We start from the raw sequence: 22,983 nt of genomic DNA on the forward strand, positions 1-22,983 counted from the left end.
ACAGTTAGCACTCTGAATTGCACATTTTATGGCAACCCACTCCAGTATTCTTGCCTGGAGAATCCCATGGATAGAGGAGCCTGCGGACTACAGTTTATAGGGTTGCAAAGAGTCAGACACAACTGAAGCGACTTAGTATGCGCGCACAGATGAAGGGCATGATTAGTAAACTCTGAATGAACAACCTTGGTGACAGCAGAGTGCCAGTGGTGAGCTGTATTAACAGTACGAGCTCTAGAATGAATGGGGTTATCAATGCCCATTAGTTTCAGGTACATTCTAGAATAGCGCTATCCAATAGAACTTTCTGCAATGATGGAATTGTTCCATATCTAGTCTCATTATGTCTAAACGGTATCCATCAGCTACCTGTGGCTGTTGAGGACCTTAGATGACTAGTGCTACTAACTGAATTTTAGTTAATTTTAATGTTAATAGCCACAGGTAGCTCATGGCTACCAAATTGATCACTGCAGTTCTAGAATCATGGAAAAGACCTTAAAGGTTTTAGTGGCATATTTTGAAACACTGGCATAAAGTGAGGTAGACTAATCCCCAAACCAGAACAAGACACAATAATTTAATGAAACAAAAACAGAATCAAAGTTTTTTATATGTCTGTGCATATGTATACATGTGTATGTGCATAATTTTTATTTTAAACCTAAAACCTACATGTTTTTTAAAACTAGTGATGTGGGGTAAAGCCAAAACAACAAGACACTGATGAGTCTCTTAGGTTAAATGGATAACTTTTTAAAAGAAAAATTTTGGGCTGCTCCATGCAGCTCGTGGGATAAAAGTTCCCCGACCAGGAATGGAACCCATGCCCACTGCATTGGGAGCGCAGACTCCTAGCCACTGGACTGCCAGGGAAGTCTCTGGATAATTTTTATCAATACATAAGCTTGTCAGTCTTCCCCAGAGAAATAAGATTTGACAAATATAATCAAACCTCCTACAGGCAAAACAGCAGGTTCATTCTTTTTGGCATGTTGCTTCTGAAAGTATTCCTCAGCTGACCAGCACCATGTACCATCAGACACACACTGTGCCGAACTGGCTGAAGGACTTCCTACCTAAGCTACTGAAGAAGATTGAAGACTGCTGGTGCACACGAGATAACACAGGGGCAGATCTCTCTATTATCTGTATTCAGGCTCTCTTGTCATTATTGCCAGTATAGCCCTGCCAGGTTCCAATCACTGGCATCCAGGAGACCAGACATCCCACCAAGTGCTGAAACACAACTCTAGCCATACTTCATTTCTCAGTGGAGAACAGATGATCCTAAGCTTAGCCACTCCATTGTTACAAATTAAAAAGCTAATATAGAGAGGCAGGGACACTGACACTAAAGTTTTGTCACAACCTTTTCGTGTCCTCATACACAAAAAGACAAAGTTCAAGTTTGGTTGGTGAACTTGGATGAAATCAGGCTTAAGAGATGACTTGAAGCTAGCTAGGTACAGGCTGACTGTGGGTAGTATCAGCTTCTCAGTGAAGCAGCCCCGGCACTCTTTCCCCTCCAGCATGCCGGCAGTGCTGTACTCTGTGTTTCCGCTTCTCCAAGCTGCCTGTTTCGTGGCTTGGGTACTGCCCAGGAAAGGAGTTTGTACATATGACTCCTGTGGTTCACCTCCTAGACATCCTGTAATATGTGGTCCTGAAGAAGAGATAAGCTCAAACTTGTCTGACCCCTAGGCCACAGGTGTTCTACTAATATGTTCTACTTAATTCTAACAAAAACCAAAGGTGTTATTTGTATCACATTTAGTATTGAATTTGTGAAATGCCTACCATTTCAAGCGCCTGTGATGACTGGGGTCCTAAACACTTACGTATTAGTAAAGATTATTAGCTTGCAAGTACAAACAATTTGATTCTGCCTTAATGCCAAAGAGAATTTATTGAAAAGATTTTGGAGCCTCTTAGGGAATCCAAAGGGGGAAGAGAAGAGCCAAATAGTGGAAGAAACCTGGGGGCCTGCTCCAGGGACTGAAGAGCCTGTGAGGAACCTTCCTCTAGGGTTCAGGCAGCCCAAGTGCCACAACTACTGAGCCTGAGCAACAACTAGAGTCCATGCGCTGCAGTGAAAGATCCTGCATGAGACAACTAAGACTCAACGCAGCTAAATTTATTTATTTATTTATTTACTTATGCAAGAGTCATCAAATCAGTACCTGTAACTATAGCTTCTTTATAAGCTCAAACTATGTAATTAATGACCAATTAACTTTTCTTTTTTCCTTAGTCAAAGAAGAGAATAATGGGCCTATCTTTTGGAGAGGCAAAAAGTCTAACAGTCTGAATGAATCCATTTTCAGGTGAGATTGTTGGTTTATGTTTTTAACTTGCTGACCAAAATTTATTTTACATTTCAATTGGCTTTTTAAAGTGCTTTTACTCTACTAAAATCTTCGAATTGAGTTCTGTTTATCTCATATATATAATTATGAAGGTATTTGGGGAGGCTTTCTTCTAAATTCAAATCCAGTTAGTTATAAACTATAAATTTTCCCATTTCAATGGACTATACAGTGTCTCAATATAAGTAAATGATTAAAATCAAATTCGAAAACACTTACTGAACTCTGATTCTGTGTAGCAGGAAGTTGGTCCCTGTAATAGATACAACAATGAGTAAGATATAGTTCCTACCCTTGAGAAGCTGATTCTAACCAGGACATATGATATTTGCATAAATGAAGATACTGCAAAGTATGCATGCTAAGTGTCCTCAATGAGTTTGAGCAAATTGTCAGAGAGATTTAATAAGGAGAAAGGTTTTATTCAGTTTGGGGGAGGAGTCAAGATGTCAGATGACAGGTGTTGAAGGAATCATGGTGATCCAGATATTGCAGTTGTGGGAATGGTAGAAGCTACGATAGAGGCAGGGGAAAACTGGAACATGTGTAAATTTAAAAAGGAGTTTCCTAAGCTGCACAACTCAAAGTATGGTTCTATTACACACTTTAAGTATCTAGACACTAGAAAGAGGAGGGGAGCATAGGATTCTAAGAGCTCTGATTCAGGGGATGACAGGCAGGGGGAAAATTAAGGTGTGTTGGGGCCCTGAAAGTCAGGTATGACATGGGGAGAATAGCCAGGTTAGGAAAACATTGTAAAATGGTGCAAAGAAAAAGTGAACTTGTATTTGGGAAGTACGCACAGACCCATGGTGCACCATGCTGTGTAGTAACTCAGGATACTGGGCAGGGTCCTTTTCCCACTGTACTTACTTTCATACTCACCTTCTCTCCTTGCACAATGATGTACAAAGGTCTTCTAAACCTAAATGTCACTATTATAACTTTTTTTCCTCACCAAAAGAAAAAGAATTGGTTTAGGAAGCCTGGCTTGTGTCAGATAGGCTTAGAGGAGCATGATTTGATATAAATCCATGTGATCAGAAGCCATGTTTCAAGGGGTTGCAATTCCACTGTTACCCTGAGCACCATAAGTTACTAGATTCTTGGAGGAGCGGTCTCTGCCTTCCTGTCTCAAGGCACTAAGTGATGTTTCTAACATGGCTTGCGTAAATGGAAGTATTGAGGGAGGGGCCGTGCCAGTGGATAGCGCCACATGCTCTCAAGTTCAACATTCCTTATTTCACATTTGGTGTACAGTGCCCTAATTTTTCTAGACCACTCTCTGATAGCCTCATTGTTTTCTTCCAGTTTAGAAAAATAAAAGAGATGTATAAGTAATGTATGCAGTAGGTGTTGTAGTTGTAGGTTATCTCGGAGGTTAGAACTCTGTTAAAAGTGGCTGACGTCCAACATAGGTTAAAAGGGGAATTTAGGCAATATTGGAATTAGAGGGCAATGCATTTTATTCAACATTCATTCAGTAGATATATATAGATATAAATGTAGATCCATCTATCTTACCTGTTAAATCCGGTATATTCTATTTGTTGGGCTCTGTGATTGATTTCAGATGTACAACAGTGAGAAAAATCAGCAAAAGTTAGAAACCACACCACAGGAATGTAGGAATGGTAAGCATGAAGGTGGATGAGGCATACCTGGAACTGGGGACTTGAGTGCCACAGAACTTTGTCTCTGTGTCCTTGGATGTTTGTGGATCAGCTTCATTTTCTTTCACTGAATAACATGTCCTCTCTGGGACAGCAAAGTCAACAGCTGTCTTAAATTCACTTTTTATTGCTCCCACCACTACATGGTGGCTAACTCACATACTTTCTTGCACCAAATTAAAAAATCCTGGGGACCTCCTTGGTGGTCCAGTGGTTAAGAATCCTCCTGCCAGTGCAGGGGACACAGGTTTGATCCCTGGTCTGAGAACTAAGATCCCACATGCCACGGGGCAACTAGGCCTGTGTGCCAGAACTACTGAAGCCCATGTGCCCTAAAGCCTGTGCTCTGCAACAACAGAAACCACAGCAACGAGAAGCCCGCATGCCTCCATTAGAGAAAGCCCACGCACAGCAATGAAGAGCCTGAGAGTTTTAGAAGAGCTGAAGACCCACCACAACCAAAAAAAAAAAAACATCCTGGGAAGTCTCTGATTCCTAGCTTGAATAAATGATTCACTGCTAAAAATATCTACCATAACCAAGAGGTTTAAAAACATGGCAGCTTCTGTGTGCTCCATGCGTGGAGGAGAGGAGTGAATATAGGTCGGGGTGGGAGAGTTAGGTCTGCTATCCATAGTTTTCTAGGACTACCATCTTCGTAATTAAACATTTGAGTCAGAAGTGTAAACAAAAGGCAGGCTATGATAAACACTAATTAGAGGGCTGAAGGATGTTATCGTGTAGAGGGCTTTGAAACACCTCTGTGGTATAAAGTTTTAGGCCTAATTATGAGAAGCTGCAGGTCGTAAGAAGGAAGCAGTTATCTTGGGACATCAGACTTACATAAATATGATTACTTTTCAAGGTAATAGTAAACAACAGACCTTTTAACACCTGAGGGATGGAAAACAGACTAGTGATGATCTCTGATAATGAGATTCAGTACTTCGGTTCCTCTATCTTTAGTATAGCTCTTCATTAGTGCACAGTTCCGTGTACTCAAACATTTTACAGGAGAAAAGCCAAGCAGATGTCTCCTCAAAATGCTTCTTGAGGAAAAGTTTATTGTGACCTATTTAAGAGTCCCCTAACGCTGGCAGGGAAAAGACTGCCTATTGCTTGCACATATAAAAGGAAAACATAGAGATCAACGGAACATTTTTACAGTGCTGGCACAGAGTCAGATTTACATAAATTCAACTGAGTTCACCCTGAATAATCCAAAAGGAGCAGAGTGACAATGCTTAGCCCTCAGTCTAGATCTGCTCAGCTTATACCCACTAGGGTGGGTTTTGATCTAAGTTTACATCTGTTTATAGCCTCTACTGATATCTAGCTAATAGGGCATGGCAAGTAGAAGGATGAACTGAAGAAACCGGTCTGTTTAATAAACAGAATTCACCCGGGTTCAATCCCTGCGTTGGGAAGATCCCCTGGAGAAGGAAATCGCAACCCACTCCAGTAGTTTTGCCTGGAGAATCCCATGGACAGAGGCCTGGCAGGCTACGGTCCATGGGGTTGCAAGAGTCAGACGTGACTGAGTGACTAAACCGCCACCACATGACAGAGGTGACCACCTTGGCACCCTTATGATATGAGAATGTGTTGCACTTAATATCATTAGCAAAATAGAAGGGAAAAAAACAATGAAGAAGTTGAACCTTATATCTTTCTCTAAGAAGAAACATTTCTTGGCAGAAACTAGAAAAAGGGAGCTGTGTTATTCTTTTCTGCATAGTAGAGAAAATCATGCAGGCTCAGTAGTCACACTGGATGACCTCAAGTCTGGACTGTGTCTTGGACTATTTCACCTTCCCAGGGCTTCACTCCTCATCGTAGGATGGGGCTCACAATGGTACCTGTCCCACGGGGATGATACATAAAGAACTAAATCACGTACGGTTGACCCTTGAACAACACAGGTTTGAACTTTGCGGGTTCATTTATATGCATATTTCTTTAATAGGTACGTACTACAGTCCTACACAATCCTCAGATATGGAACCTTGGATACAGGGGGGTGACTCTAAAGTGTTATGTGTTCATTTCCAACTATGCAGAGGGTCAGCGCCCCAACCTCATGTTGTTCAAGGGTCAACTGTACATGTGAAGTGCTTGAACTGTGTGTGACACTTAGTAAATCCCTATTAAACTTAGCTCTGTTGTTATTGCTAATTATCTGCAAGTCAGTCACTAAACAATAACCTATTCGGCATCCTCAGAATCCTTGATCAAGTCTTGGAACAGAATAACTTCCCTCTTTTCTACTCCCACTAATAATATAGTATTTAAAGAATAAAAATGCTATTGTGTGGGCTTCTCGGATGGCTCGGTGGTAAAGAATCTGTCTGCCAGTTCAGGAGATGAGTTCAATCCCTGGTCCAGGAAGACCCCACATGCTGAGAAGCAACTAAGTTGGTGTGCCACAACTACCAAGCCTGTGCTCTAGAGCCCAGGAGCTGCAACTACTGTGCCCACGTGCCACAACTACTGAAGCCTGTGCACCTGGAGCTCGTGGTCCACAATAGGAGCAGCTGCCACAAGGAGAAGCCTGTATACTACAACTGGAATGGAGCCCCTGGTTGCCCCTTCTAGAGAAAAGCTCACGCAGCAATGAAGACCCAGCACAGCCAAAATTAAAATAAGTACTTTCTTTAAAAGCTAATAAAAATGCTACTGTGCAATAATTTGGCATGTGTGCGTGCTAAGATGCTTCAGGCATGTCTGACTCTTTTTGACCCTATGGACTGTAGCCTGCCAGGCAACTCTGTCCTTGGGACTCTCCAGGCAAGAATATTGGAGTAGGTTGCCATAAAATGTACTATTCAGAGTGCTAACTGTGTTGAATATTATGTTATGTGACTCTGGGTCACATGATGCGTTTGGTACTGGTCTCTGCCAGCCTCTTGATTACACTTAAATACTGATAACTGCTTTCCAGTTTTGAATTATTTTACATAAAATTGCTTATATCTCACCAATTCTGCTTTAGTAGAGCCTTCATGGGGAATTTTTTAATTCAGGAGAGCTGAAATTCTACATCTTAAGATCTAGGCTTATATAATTTTTTTATGGAAGAATCATTGTTTTTATTGTTCTGCTTGTTTTTTCTATTTTATACATTAATCTGACTACTTCCTTGAATAGGTGCTTTGCTCTCCATGAAAACTAAATTCCCCATTTTCATATTTAACTTCTTTCTCTTCCTTCTTAAGAATTTAAAAATCAAATAATTATTTTTTTGTATTTGATTTTAAAACTTTTGAAAAAGATGAGAAAGAAGTTAAATAAATTCTACTTAACATTTTTCCTCATTTCTTGATAGAATCAATACACTAGCATATATGTACTTTGTATTTTTAGTCGACCTTGCATCTAATGGATTTTTCTGAAGCTGTTTAATGTTGCCTGTTGCTTTTTGGCCTGTGGCTTTAACTTGATGGTTTCAGCCTCAAGGAGTGAATGTGGCTGTGTTTGATGTGGAGGGGAAAAGGAGAAAAGTCATTTGTGCATAATTTTGATCTTGGAGTTATCTTTTCCAGTTATCTCACTGCTTACTCCTTTATGGCTGGGCTCTCCCTAGAGATACATAATCAGCTCATTAGAAAAACATTTGACTTTTAGCAACCTAGTACTATAAATATGAAGTCGACAAGTGTGGAAATTCAATGTTCTAGAACTCTTGCTTAATAATGAACTACTCTTTAATCAGACTACTAAGAGTGGGTATTACTGAATCTTAAATGAAAAATACAGTTTAGCTTTATGGTTGGCTTGCTTAATTGGTGAAGCTATAATGTCTGTGGCATTTTAATTTATGCTGTCAAAAAGGTAATCCTTGTTAGAAACTCTTTTTAACTCTCTAAAATAATACATTTTTCATACAACTGAGTAAATTACAGTCACTTCAAGTGGACCTTTCTGTAATTACCTGAAATCATTTTGCTGACCTTTAAGATCAGTTCAGTTCAGTCGCTCAGTCGTGTCCAGCACTTTGCAACCCCATGGACTGCAGCATGCCAGGCCTCCCTGTCCACCACCAACACCCGGAGCTTACTCAAACTCATGTCCATTGAGTCGGTGATGCCATCCAACCGTCTCACCCTCTGTTGTCCCCTTCTCCTCCTGCCTTCAATCTTTCCCAGCATCAGGGTCTTTTCAAATGAGTCAGTTCTTTGCATCAGGTGGCCAAAGTATTGGAGTTTCAGCATCAGTCCTTCCAATGAATATTCAGGACTGATTTCCTTCAGGATGGACTGGTTGGATCTCCTTGCAGTCCAAGGGACTCTCAAGAGTCTTCTCCAACACCTCAGTTCAAAAGCATCAATTCTTCAGTGCTCAGCTTTCTTTATAGTCCAACTCTCACATCCATATGTGACTACTGGAAAAACCATAGCTTTGACTAGATGGACCTTTGTTGGCAAAGTGATGTATCTGCTTTTTAATATGCTGCTTAGGTTGGTCATAGCTTTTCTTCCAAGGAGCAAGCGTCTTTGAATTTCATGGCTGCAGTCACAATCTGCAGTGATTTTGGAGCCCCCCCAAAATAAAGTCTGTCACTGTTTTCACTGTTTCCCCATCTATTTGCCATGAAGTGATGGGACTGGATGCCATGATCTTAGTTTAACATATGTTGTGCCTAAATGAACATTTTAACCTAATTTCATAACATTATCTAACATAATCTGTGCACTGGCTATTTAATTCAATTCCCATAGAGAAAATTTTAGAAAATATCATCTACAAGAATAAAGAAAAGCTATCACTTTTGAGCACTTGTATGTTCGTGCGTGTGTATGTGCGTGCATACATGTACACATATGTAAAGTCAGTGGAAGAGGGAGCTGAGAATTGACAGTCAGCCTAGTTCATAGCATTGTACAGATGACGAATGAATTCTACACCTGTTTAAAATTAAGAACAAATAAAAACAAAGTGGTTTCCAACTTTCATAGAGGTTCCAGTCTCATAAGGGAGACAAGATTAATTAATATAAAATGATAAAATAGCAATTCAATACAATATAGGGTAATATTAATAGCTAGCACCTACTGAGTGATTAATAGCTAGCATCTATTGAGTATTGCATCTATTTTTTTACTTAATCCTCACAGAAACCCAATAACGTGGTTCTCTTGGTTCCTATTTTAAAATTAGGAAATTAAGGCTTAGGTCAATCAAAGTCACATAACCACTGAGTGGCAGAGCCTGGATTAGAACTTGGATCTCATACTCTGCAACTTCTTAGCCTCTGCCCCTTGCTTCCTTGGGCTGCAGAGAAAAGAAATGGGTCATGGTGAGCTGGAGAGAACAGGGAAGACAAAAGATGGGACAAAGATTGATTCTGAAAAAAAACTGCTGATGCTATTGCAATGATATTGGAAAAATCAGAAGAGTATTAGCAAAACATGAGTCAAAGAAAACACCAAAGAAAACACCAAAGAAAATCTCTCTTCACATCTCTCCATATGAATAGTTTTTTCTTTATGGTATCCATCAGAAATGCACAATGAAAGAACAATCAAGTTTCAAAACTTGAATGAAAAGTCCTTTCACTAGGAGTATTGGGTTCTGTGAAGGACAGGCATAATGCTTTAGATGTAAAAAAAAAAAAAAAAAGCCTCTTTAAATGACATAGGGTAGAATTCTATTTCTGAAAGCAGGAATATATACTGAAGAATTATACCATAACTCCTCTAGGTCAGTGGTGAACAGCAGGTGAGAGTAAATCACTCCTTTCTCCTAACAAGCATTCCCTTTATATGAAGACTTTTACTTTCAGACTCGAACTGCTGCAATGGGCCACTGGGTTCTCTTTGTTCCTTTCTGTTAAATTCTGAATATTATGTTTAACTCTAAATTCTACCTGACAGGTACCACCAGGAGAGCAGCACAGCATCCAAGGATTCAATTCTCGGCCCTCCTTCAGACCTGAAGAAGCTGTCCCTTCATGGCCAAAGAGCCCGTGGACCCTTACCTAACCCCTCCAGAAGTTGTCAGCTCACATCAGCCAGTAGCAAAGCTAGTGGGCCATTTTGTATAACAGACACAAAAGAACCCCAGGGGCTTTCAGATCACAAAGACTCTCTAAGTGAAATCCCTTTCAAGTGCAATGGGAACGGAAATGAGTTTTACTTAGGAAATTCCACCCTGGCTTCCCCTTTACAGAGCAACCCAAACCTAGAGAGAAAGGAGTCAGAACTTCATTTGTATGTTATTTCCACAACGTCATCAATATTTCTGCACTTAAAAAGTTCATGGAACAATTATATTATAGTAAGTACCCTCCTAAGTTAACCTCGGCTTGAGTATTATTTTTTAGGATTGGCTTCCCTGCTCTTCCTCCCCATTTTGGAAACTTAACCTTGGGATTTAAGATAGTGAAAGACACAATGCACTGGACAATTAAGGTGATGATTTTATTAGGCTACTGCAATAGGGAAAATGCTCATTAATGAAAAGTGTCTTAAAGAAAAGGTGATGGGCCTGAGGTTTCATGAGGCAGGTAATAAATAGGGGAGTTGGCCATAAGTCTCATGGGAATCAGTGAGGAAGGTTGGAGACAGGTCGTATTTTGGAATATTTGTGAGCAGTGTGGTTTTTTTTACAGTTAGCTGGGGTGATTTCTCAGGCTTCCCAGGTAGCGGTAGTGGTAAAAAACCTGCCTGCCAATGCAGGAGATTTAAGACACACAGGTTCGATCCCTGGGTCGGGAAGATCCCCTGGAGGAAGGCATGGCACCCCACTCCAGTATTCTCACCTGGAGAATCTCATGGACAGAGGAGCCTGGTGAGCTATGGTCCATAGCGTTGCAAAGAGTTGGACACAATTGAAGTGACTTAGCACGCACACAAGGGGTGATTTCTTAACCATTCAGCTTTCAGTGAGGACAAAGCTCAACACTGTCAATATGTTTCATTATTTCTTAGCTGTGGTACTGAAAGTAGGTTAGTGGGAGTCATTGTCATAAGATCAGATAATTTTACAGAGATCACCTGGCTTATGTCCTTTATTTTATAAATGAAGAGACTGAAGCAAAAAAAAATTTCTAAGTAACTTACTCAAAGAACTCTCATTTAGTAATCTTTTTATAACGCCAGGATCAGTTTTATAATATGACCCTTTTTAGTTCCCTTCAGTGATATATAACTTTTATTACTGATCTTCAAATATAATAATGTTGAAATGGAAGTCACTCAGTCGTATCTGACTCTTTTCAACCCCATGGACTATACAGGACTAACTCAGGTCTGCATTGTGGATGGATTCTTTATCAGCTGAGCCACAAGGGAAGCCCAAGAATACTGGAGTGGGTAGTCTATCCCTTCTCCATCAGATCTTCCCAACCCAGGGATTGAACCCAGGTCTCCCGCATTGTAGGTGGATTCTTTACCAGGGGAGCCATAAAGGAAGCCCTTCTGAGTGAAAAGAGTCTTTCATAATAATGTTGCTGCTGCTGCTGCTGCTAAGTCGTGTCGGTCGTGTCTGACTCTGTGCAACCCCATAGACGGCAGCCCACCAGGCTCCCCCGTCCTTGGGATTCTCCAGGCAAAAACACTGGAGTGGGTTGCCATTTCCTTCTCCAATGTATGAAAGTGAAAAGTGAAAGTGAAGTCACTCAGTCGTGTCCGACTCTTAGCAACCCCATGGACTGCAGCCTTCCAGGCTCCTCCGTCCATGGGATTTTCCAGCCAAGAGTACTGCAGTGGGGTGCCATTGTTAAGAGGTATGAAAGACTCTTATCACTCAGAAGAAGCTAGGAAGGAGGGGTTTTATAAGAGGCCCAAATTTGGAAGACTGCAAGGCAACTCTAGTTTTTTTCTCATAACACAGTTCAGAATATTTAATGTTTAAATTAAATGCTAAATGTTTAAAATTCATCTGTAAAATTTTAAACAGCTTTCTCCAAATTAAGAATGTATGTGAATCATAAATAGAGGGAAAATCTTGATCTCTTAAGAGAAGGCCTTATATATTGTAATAGAAAACCCAAAACTTAATTGACTTTTAAAAATCTGCCTAAATATTTCAAAATAACTGTTTATGCTTCCAGAATTAACTAACTCCTAGTTTTAAGTACTACTTTAAAATTCTGCAGTAGAGGCATGCTTGGGGTAAGTCAGATGGGCCAACTCATAGCCCTTCTGATGATAAAAGCAACAACAAATAACTAACATGCAGTGTTATTATCAATGTTATTAACTGTGCTGATGCTTTCTGTATATTAACTCATTTAATCTGTACAATAGTCTTATAAGGAAGACTGTTATTCTCATCTCATAGATGAGGAAACTGAGGTATAGGGAAGTTAAATAATATATTCAAGGTTATACAACTAACACAGAACTGGGATTTGAACCCAGATAGACTGATTTTTTTTTCTATGCACTGAAATAATGTGGATGGAGGGGGTTATCCTTATGAGTTGGCAGACATTATTATTAAACAACGTTCTATCCCTTGAAAGAAGGAAAACAAGTAAGCAAATATTTCATATACAAATGATGAATCAATTAGGCTAGCATTTATTCTAGTGAAAACGGTATTAACTCAATATAAACATTTAAAAAAGTGTAACTTTTTTTGTGACATTGTTGGATTCTCTCATTAGGGTGGTTACCCTTGGTTAGTCTTGGCTATCTTCATAGATTTTAGGAAATGGAAAAAAAATAATCTCCTAAATCAGGCAGACTTATCTTGGGTAATTGATCTGTTGCGTCTGACATTTCTTTCCTGTTGAGGTATGGAAATGCTCCTGGGAAAAGACATCTTAACTCTCTGTATACTTTCAGGTAAAATTAACCTAAACCATCCAGTTAGAAATTAGCACTCATTCTGATTTTAAGGGTTTCCAACGAGTTGTCTCTGTGAGTAAGCCATTTTATCTGTAAATTTTACCAAAAGTAATTATGATCTCTGTTGTTTAGCATCTCAAATTCTACAAAGACAAAATATGGCAATTCTTTGCGCTTATGTTGTGAAGATAACTGCTAGAAAGCTTAATAACTAAGGAATATTCTCAAATTAAAATTCTAGATTTAAGGCAAGGATAACTTTGGAGAGGAAAAAAGGGCAGCTTTTTTAAAAAAAGAAAAAAACATAGAATGATGACAAAACTAGTAAGACAAAGCACATAATCCCCCCTACACACCACCTACCACCATACTCTGTTTATAAGGAGTAAGACAGGAGTTGTTTGGAGCTGTAAATCAGAAACATTTCAGAAATCCCTTCTGACCTGTCTGTTAAGCCTCAAAATAAACAAAAAATTATTTAGAGAACTTGCCGAACATTACATGCCAGTTTGTTTTAAGACCCAGAATGAATGGGAAATGGCAACACTAACAATTTAAGGAAAAAATAACCCCATTAAAGGGGGAACAGGTAAAAAAATTATTGTATATCTTGGCAATGTAATACTGTAATTATTAAAAAGACTGAAGTAAATCTATATATATAGATATGAAGAACTGTCCACTACGTATTAAGTGAAAAAAAGACCCCGGATTAATATGTGATATGATGTGGCTAGTATTAAATAAATATTATAAATATATATCATCTAATGTGTAAATATTATAAATGTATGTTATAATTAATATGTTTTTATCTGCCTGAAAGAATATAAACCAAACCAACAACAGCAAGGTGTTTTGAAAATTGAGACAGAAGAGGTGAGGGATAGGGAACTTTTTATCATTTATACATTTCTGTACTGTTTGATGTTGATACAATGAGCAAGTGTTATGTTTAAAACTTTTAAAAAACTATGTAAGGAAAAATTCCCTGTGGTATTATCAAATACTGGAATGAGTTACAAATCATGTACTGTAGAAGGGATTAAAGAATAGATATATGATATTGACTAAAAGTAAGCAGAATTGATTTTCATTCAACAAAAATTCTAACTATTCCCACTTTTTTCCTCTTTCAGAAAGCTACTCTTTTACAAGATCCCCTATATGTTAGTGAGCTCAGTCCTGCTACTGGAAGTCAAAAGCCATACAGGTAAGAAGTGATGACAGGTCAGAGTTACATAGGAGGTTGGGGGTGGGGGTGTTGTTCTCTTTGCCTCTCCTAACTCTGTGAGTTGCTGACCATCACATTTATATCTATATCACTTCATGCCCTGACTTGCAAATACTATAATCTATGGGACATCACTTCTTGTATGTGTCACAGGAGCCAAAACGTCAGCATATTCAAAACAGGGCTCAGCCTCTTCCTTCTGTGACTTGACCTTCTGTCTATGTTTCCTAAACAGGGCATGATGTCAGTATCTCCAGACAGCCTAAGCCAGGGTCTTGGATCCCCAGATGCCCACCCTCTACATCCAGTCATCACCACATGATTTATTGTACCTATTGAATATATCTGGATAACACCCACTTCTTTCCACTGCCATATGCTCATGTCCAATTATTTCTGTTTTGGGCTCCCACCAGTATTTTCCTTGCTCGTCTCTGCCTTCACTCTTGCACCTTGATAGACCTTTCCTCAGCATGACAGAGGAATCTTTCAGAAGCACAAATCTGATCATGTCACTTCTCCCTTAAAGTCTTTGAAGAGCTCCCCAGTGCCCTTAGAATTGTCTACACTCTACAACACCTTTTTACAAATCTTCCTGATATCTCTTTATTTTTCTCCCCTCAACTGTTGTGTCTCCCACACTCCTACCTTAAATTCCTGATCCAAGAGAACTTGTAGGTCTCAAAAAGCTCCCTGTTCATCTGGATCCTAACATGATGGTCTCCATTCTAGAACTTACCTACTTCTCTTCTTCCTCTCCATAGAAATGTCAGCTCAAGTCTTAACTCATTATCCCTTTTTCTAAAAATCATTTCTCAAAGTAAGTTAAGAGGGCCCCTCCATAAAATCCTGTGGTTACACAACTTGTAGCACTGTCTTCTCTGTATTATGGATTGCTTGTTTACATGCTGCCCCATTAGGAAATATGATCCTTAAGGGGAGACTGTACCTTGGTCACTAGCACATAGTAGACTGCCAGTAAGCTTTATACAATGAATGAATGAATGAATGAATGAATGAAATAAGATAGAGGCTTGACCTTATATGCAAGACAAAGGAACTTGGATTTTATCCAGACTTCATAGTACTACTATGTTCTCATCACAGTCAGCCTTACATTGAAGCAGTTACTTGTGATGTGACTATTACTGCCAATAGATTTTGAGCTTTTGGAAGGCAATGGACTTCCTTTGTGGCTCAGGGGTAAAGAATCCACCTGCAATGCAGGAGTCGTGGGTTTGATCCCTGGGTCAGGAAGATCCCTTAGAGAAGAAAATGACAATCACTCCAGTATTCTTGCCTGGGAAATCACATGGACAGAGGAGCCTGGAGGGCTACAGTCCATGGGGTCACAAGAGTTGGACACAACTTAGTAACTAAATCATCACTGCCACCCTGGAAGGCAAGAAGGATGTCTTATTAATTTTTGTATTTTTCTTACTTAAAACAGTGCTTTGCACAAAGAAAACACTCTGTGAATTGATGATTCCAATAACTTTGATATTAAGTCATAAGTGAGTTTTGAGAGATTTACGATAAGTGACATATACTGGGGGTGATGCAAATAAACTAAGGGAAAGTTTAATTTTAAAAGTTACAATTCATTCCCCATTAAAAGGACCCAAAGTTCCTTGGAAGAATGACTAATTCTAGGCCTGTGACAGGAAATACACAAATGAATTTGAAACAGCTTGAGGCAGAATGCAAAGAGCAACAGGGCCCAAACTAAAGGGCACAGGAGCACCCATGAAGGGGCTCCTTATTTAGCCAAAGATAGGACAACATGAGATCAGAAAAAATAATGAATGAGATGGTTAAAACATAATGAATATATAAAAATTCCAAAGTGTATAATGATGTATCATGGAAAGTCCTCTCTCCTACCCTTCTTCTGTTAAGAAATAAAAAATACATTAAATTTCATTAGAAGTAAATAGGGCATTAATTCATTTCTCTGCAAATAAGCAAACAAATGCAAAGAATTAAGCATTTATCCTGCCTTTCCTGCATAAACTGTAGTTAGTTCAGGGTAACCAAGTAGCTCAAGTTGATGAGAACAAATTTAATTTTACAGAATTCCAGTTAATAAATGTGGAAGGTTTGAGAGAAATAGAAAATTACCATTTTTCCAACCGCAAATGAAATAAAAGATTCATGCAATGATCTCAATGGATGGAACTATTAGATAGAAAGGTGAAGTGGAACTTCAAAATCGAGGGATCATGTAAATAACTAAACCATTGATCAGTTTTAGCATCACTTAACTGGGATGCTCTAATGAGGCACTTAAAAATTTTGTGCCTCATTATTTGACATAACATGAAACAAAGAGCACCACCTATGGCACATCTTTGCTCAGACAATTAAACTGCTTTGTTGTGGTTTAGTCCCTCAGTTGTATCTGACTACTTTGCAACCTCATGGACTATAGCCCGCCAGGCTCCTCTGTCCATGGGATTGCCCAGCCAAGAAATTGCTTCTCCACAATTAAATTGGAATCTGACTTAAAGTGTGGGTGTGTCAGCCTTAAGAAGGAATGAAATTCTGATACATGTGACAATATAGATGAGCCTTGAAGACATAATGCTATGTGAAATAAGTCAGTCATAAAAGGACAAATATTTTATGATTCCACTTATATGAGATACCTAAAATAGGCAAATTCATAGAAACAGAAACCAGAATATGGGTTACCAGGAGCTAGGGAGAGAGAGCAATGGAGACTTACTGATTGATGGATTCAGAGTTTCTGTTTGGGATGATGAAAATGTTCTGGAAATGGGTAGTAGTGATGTTGCACAATATTATGATCACACTTACTGCTGCTGAATTGTATTAATATACCTGAAGATGGTTAAAATGGCAGATTTTATGTTATGTATATTTTATCTCAGAATTTTTAAAGGTATGTGTGTGTCTGTGTGTGTGTAAGGCAATAGATAAAACGAGACTGGCAAAATGTTGAAAATTACTGAAGCTCAGTGATGTGTATGTGGGGTTTCTTATGTGATTTTCTCCATTTTTGTGTATGAAAATTTCCATAGTTAAAGTTTTTAAAAGACCTAAGAAACACAGCAAGCAAATATAACCATTATCTTATTTAGATCTTGATTTTAGCAAGCCAAATATATAGCAAGCAATATATTTAGCAAGTCTTAAAAATATATTTTAAGGCAAGAGAGAACATTTGAATACAGACTGGGTATTAGACAATACCATAGAATTACTGATAAGTTTGTTTGTGTGATAATGATGAGTTTGCAAGGAAATGTTCCTTTTATTTTGAGATATGTTCTGAGGTATAGGGGTTAAATAACATAATGTTTGGGATTTCTTTTTTAAAAAGATGATTATCTAGATAGCTTAGAATTTCTACATGTTTTCATATGTTTACTCTAAAAAAGTATCCGTTTTAATTTTGGTGCTATATTGTATAAAGTGATTCTAAAGTTAATTGTATAATAAAACAGGCTCTCACTTTGTGTGGCTTGAAATTTATCCCTGGAGGCAAGGAGAGGTCTGCCTCTATCTGGACTCAGGAAAAGCATATTTCTTGCAAAGTTAATTACTAAAGGCAATAAATATATTTAAAGTATAGTAATTTAATGTACCACGAAGGATGCAAATATATGTACAAGACACATAGGAAATGGTCTGTACCTACAAGGCACCTTCAGTTTAAAAAAAAGTAAATATTCTTTGGGTTTTCAAGTTAGGATTCTGTCACAGTTGTGAGTTCTGTAATCTGATTATTGTGAATATATACACTGGGCTTCTGAGATAATGTATGAAAATCCATTCCAGCTATAAAGTATGATACAAATGTAAGGTATGCTGCTGCTGCTGCTGCTAAGTCGCTTCAGTTGCGTCCGACTCTGTGCGACCCCATAGACGGCAGCCCACCAGGCTCCCCCGTCCCTGGGATTCTCCAGGCAAGAACACTGGAGTGGGTTGCCATTTCCTTCTCCAATGCATGAAAGTGAAAAGTGAAAGGGAAGTCACTCAGTCGTGTCCAACTCTTCGCGACCCTATGGACTGCAGCCTACCAGGCTCCTCCGTCCATGGGATTTTCCAGACAAGAGTACGGGAGTGGGGTGCCATTGCCTTCTCCGAATGTAAGGTATAACTGATGTTAAATGTTTGTAAAAATGAAAAAAAATACAGGAAAAATAGAACTTATCATTAAATCAAGAATTCTCCTGCCACGTTGTTTGGGTGAGGTTTTGTTTTCTGGCTCATGAAATACAGAATATCTGTTGACTTTAGTATAAAATTTCCTCTTATTCCTAAACTGAATAATGGAGTCTTCTGGCACTAGACTTTTTCTTATTTAAATTAGTCAAAGTTTGTCATCTATGTAAAAGCAAATATTCTCTGAATTTTCAGAGAAACTGTGATTATCCATAACTTCTCTGTAGAAATATAGACTACTGAATCTAATTTGAATTTATGATGTAAGATAAGACCTCACTTTACATATGAATTGATTTTCAGTATGAAGAGATTACTGTGCTTTTTCTTTTGAAATTTGTTTTTGCCTTTTTGAAAAAAATAGTTTGATATTATAATCTATTATCATAGGTGCCAAAAGATTAAAAACAGTTCATTTCTATATGAATCTTAGCAAATTGCTGACTCCCAGTGGGAAAAACTGGAAACTCAATTTCAAAATGATTGTGCTGATACTGTATTTTTTCTGGGCTTTTGCTTTTCTAAGCTCATTTGTTTGTGAAAACTACATTTCTGCTGTTTTTTTTGAGTTCTCAGCAAAGGGATTTTATGGTTATTTTTAAAATATGAAATATTTATTGCCATATCAAATATGGCAATAATTTGAAATGGGTATATATAGGGAAGCAAGATCTCAAAGCTTATTCCTATTTAGATAATATTTATTAAATATTTACTGTATGCTAAGCACATGTAACTAAATATCAAAGTAACTAAAGTATCAAAACAGCCCAGTGGGATAGGTACTATCATCATCCCCATCTTACAGATGGGAAAACTGAGGTATAGAGATACTAGGACACTTGCCCTTGGTACTCACTCAGAGGAGCAGGGGCAGATCTAGGATACCGGTCAGTCTATCTGACCGTGCCCCCATACTCAAAATCATGTTCATCTGCCTCTATGACTGTTATTACTGAATTCTTTTCTTTTTTAAATTCAGGTATAGTTGATTTATAATATTATATGTTTTAGGTATACAACATTGTGATTCATAATTTTTAATGATTATAGTCCATTTAAAATTGTTATAAAATATTGGCTATATTCCCTGTGCCGTATGATATATCCTTGCAGCTTATTTATTTTATACACAGTAGTTTATACTCTTAATGCCCTACCTCTGTCTCGCCCCTCGTGCCTTCTCTCTCCTCACTGCTGACTACTAGTTTGTTCTCTGTAACTGTGAGTCTATTTCTTTTTTGTTATATTCATTAGTTTGTTTTATTTCTTAGATTCCACATATAAGTGATATCATACAGTATCTGCCTTTTTCTGTCTGACTTATTTCAATTAGCATAATACCCTCCAAGTCTATCCATGTTCTACAAATGGCAGAATTTCATTCTTTTTTATGGCTGAGTAGTATTCCTGTGTGTGTGTGTGTGTGTGTGTGTGTGTGTGTGTGTACACACATACACACATATATGGCTTCCCTGGTGACTCAGTGATAAAGAATCCGCCTGCCAATGCAGGAGATACAGGTTTGATCCCTGGGTCGGGAAGATGCCCTGGAGAAGGAAATTGCAACCCACTCCAGTATTCTTGCCTGGGAAATCCCATGGGACAGAGGAGCCTGGCAGGCTATAGTCCATAGAGTCACAAGAGTTGGATATGATTTGGCAACTAAAACTATATACACACACACACACACACACAAACATACATACCATATCTTCTTTATCCATTCATCTGCAGAGGTTACTTACATCCATTAGCCATTGTAAATAATGGTGCTATGATCATTGAGGGTACATGTATCTTCACATTAGTGTTTTAATTTTTTTTCAGTTAAGTATCCAGGAATGGGTACTTGAGTGACATGGTAGTTCTATTTTTAGTTTTTCGAGTAACCTCTATCCCGTTTTCCATAGTGGCTGCACCAATTTACATTCCTGCCAACAGTGTACAAGTGAAAAAAGTGAAAGTGAAAGTTGCTCAGTCATGTCCAACTCTTTGTGACCCCATGGACTATTCAGTCCAGGGAATTCTCCAGGCCAGAATACTGGAGTGGGTAGCCTTATCCCTTCTCCAGGGGATCTTCCCAACACAGGGATAGAACCCAGGTCTCCCTCATTGCAGGCAGATTCTTTACCAGCTGAGCCACAAGGGAAACCCAAGAATACTGGAGAGGGTGGCCTGTCTCTTCTTCAGGGGATCTTCCCAACCCAGGAATCGAACTGGGGTCTCCCGCACTGCAGGTGGATTCTTTACCAACTGAGCTATCAGGGAAGCCCTAACAGTGTACAAGGATTCCTTTTTTTCCCACATCCTTGCCAACATTTGTTATCTGTGGCCTTTTTGATGGCTAAGATTGATCTCTTCGTGTTCATTTCTACTCTGGTGTCTTCACTAGAAAAGAGACTGTTTTTCAGGAAGTCTTAATTTTTATGTTAATAAGAGAGGTTCATTGATTGGATAGAAGAGAGCATCTTAGATTTATTTTTTTAAATAAAGTGGGAGGTAGTGGGCAAGAACCAAGATTCTATGTAGTAGTATTAGAATAAATGGCTGATAACAAGATTTCTAGAATAAGTGGTAAAAATATTTTTACCTTGAGTCAGAAATTCTAAGACATTTCCATTGATCTACACAGAACATGAAACAGCTCTCTTACTGTTACTTTACACCCTGCTTTTCTGAATCACTGGTTGTGTAAGCTTGGACAGGCTACTTAACTTAATGTCCTGTAAATGCGATAGTAATTCCCAGCTCAGCCACCTAGTGACACTGAGTGAGCTAGTCCATGAGGAGTACCCAGGCCAAAGCCTGCCACAGAGTCAGTGCTCAGGTAAGTGCACTTGTTACTGCTGAGCACAGTGGGAGATGGAAACAACATCCAACCTGTTAATGGTTTTTCAAGTTGTTGCAAATCAGCTGAGGGGCCAGGACAAGTACACAAAGAACTGCAATGGAGTTAAGTATGGAAAAAAGGCTATGGGAGAGGGTCTCCATGGTTGGTAGAATTAGGGAAAGCCCTAAGGAGAAGGTGTTAACTCATTTCAGCGAAGCCAGCTTTTCCTGAAGTGTGGAATGGACATGGGGCAATGATGTGGGGTGACTTCATGTGGTTTTCTGACATGGCATGAAATGACTTTGAATTCCATGGTAAAAAAGTGATTCTCTTTTCCAACTCGTCTGATCTCATCAGGGAGAATCTCTTGACTTGGTGCCAGTAGAGGCAGCTCTCTAACACACTCATCTGCTCTTTTGTCAAAGGGAGAGCAGACTTCAGGCTCAAAATAGGGAGCATCTACTTGGTTGGTTTCAAGCTGTTTTTACAGTTACCTGCTAATTATAGCAAACAGTACTGGTTTTTCCCTTGTGAAGTAGTAATAAAAAGTTTTCTTCATAAAGAAATTTCTCTAAGAAAAAATGAGTTGATTTAAAGGAAAAATAGTATGCAAATAATATTACATATGATTCATGGATTATGGTAAATGGTATACAAACAAACTCTGAGAGAGACTAAGAAAGAGGGACAGGAGATTCGGGATAGGTACAGCTCGAGTAAAGGGGCATGGTAAGAAATGTGTTTGGAGAGTAATAAACAGTTCAATTTAGAGGCTTCCCCAGTGGTTCAGCAGTAAAGAATCTGCCTGCAGTGCAGGAGATGCAGGAGATGAGAGTTCGTTCCCTGGGTCAAGATCTCCTGGAGGATGAAATGGTGACCCACTCCAGTATTCTCACCTGGAAAATTCCATGAACAGAGGAGCCTGGAGAGCTACAAGGAGCAGTTTTCATTACTGATAAGTAATTAAGTTAGAAGTACAAAATTGTATTAATATTCCATTAGTCCTCTTTCTGCCATCTTCCCATGCTGCAATGATGGTGGCACCATGAATGTCCTGGCTAATGCTTTCAAGAGTATCAACAATGCCTCAAAGAGAGGCAAACGTCAAGTTCTTATTAGGCTGTGCTCCAAAGTCATCTTCCATGATGAAGCATGGTTACATTGGCGAATTTGAAATAATCGATGATCACAGGGCTGGGGAGATTGTTGGGAACCTCACAGACAGGCTAAATAAGTGTGGAGTGATCAGCTTCAGATTTGATATGCAACTCAAAGATGTGGAAAAAGGGCAGAATAACCTGCTCCTGTCACATCAGTTTGATCTCACTGTACCAACAACCTCAGCTGGCATCACGGACCATGAATAAGCAAGATGAAAACACACAGCAGGGAAAAGTCCTTGAATTCTTTTTTTAGGGATGTAATACATACATGCAAATAAAATGCCTCAGGGAACTAAAGAAAAAAATTCCATTAGTAACAAAGTTTTACATACCTGTCAATAATTGTTGATATTTCTCAACTGCTGTTTCTTATCATTTTTTTCCCATGGCAAATTTTCTTTTCTTTCTGTAGATCTGAGGAGAAAATTAAGCACTTTGGTCAGCTTAAATCTGAACTTTTTCTTAAAGACAACACGTTGAGGAAGATACTTTGTTTAATTACAGAACTTAAAGTAACAGCCCAGAAAAACTTCATTCTGAAAAGACTTTTCTGGAAAGTAGGTGTTTTGTCTTATTTTTAATCTTTAAAACTTGTTTTACCTGTTTATCAAATGCAGCATATTCAAGCATAAAGTAAAATAGAAATAAATATCTTGTATTCTGATGCTGTAAAAAAATGTTGATTAAATTTAATGCAATCGTCTTGATGCTTGAAATGCTGTGAT

The 22,983-nt window shown here is 38.7% G+C and overlaps 2 protein-coding genes across 2 annotated transcripts in view; one reads left to right on the plus strand and one right to left on the minus strand.

Moving 5' to 3' along the window:
* Positions 1 to 2,610, minus strand: part of XPOT (exportin, tRNA) — a 92,244-nt gene extending 89,634 nt beyond the window's left edge. The window contains exon 1 of the mRNA XM_010841588.1: positions 2,589 to 2,610. The gene's annotated coding sequence lies outside the window, so the exon portion shown is untranslated. The remainder of the gene's footprint in view (positions 1 to 2,588) is intronic.
* Positions 1 to 22,983, plus strand: part of LOC104989799 (chromosome unknown open reading frame, human C12orf56) — a 77,181-nt gene that overhangs the window by 32,974 nt on the left and 21,224 nt on the right. Inside the window, exons 3-6 of the mRNA XM_010841586.1 lie at positions 2,255 to 2,327; positions 9,916 to 10,318; positions 13,977 to 14,050; positions 22,671 to 22,815. Coding sequence (XP_010839888.1) covers positions 2,255 to 2,327; positions 9,916 to 10,318; positions 13,977 to 14,050; positions 22,671 to 22,815 — 695 coding nt within the window. The remainder of the gene's footprint in view (positions 1 to 2,254; positions 2,328 to 9,915; positions 10,319 to 13,976; positions 14,051 to 22,670; positions 22,816 to 22,983) is intronic.

This window comes from Bison bison, unplaced genomic scaffold, assembly GCF_000754665.1.
Source record: "Bison bison bison isolate TAMUID 2011002044 unplaced genomic scaffold, Bison_UMD1.0 scf7180017864163, whole genome shotgun sequence".
Lineage (NCBI taxonomy): Eukaryota > Metazoa > Chordata > Mammalia > Artiodactyla > Bovidae > Bison > Bison bison.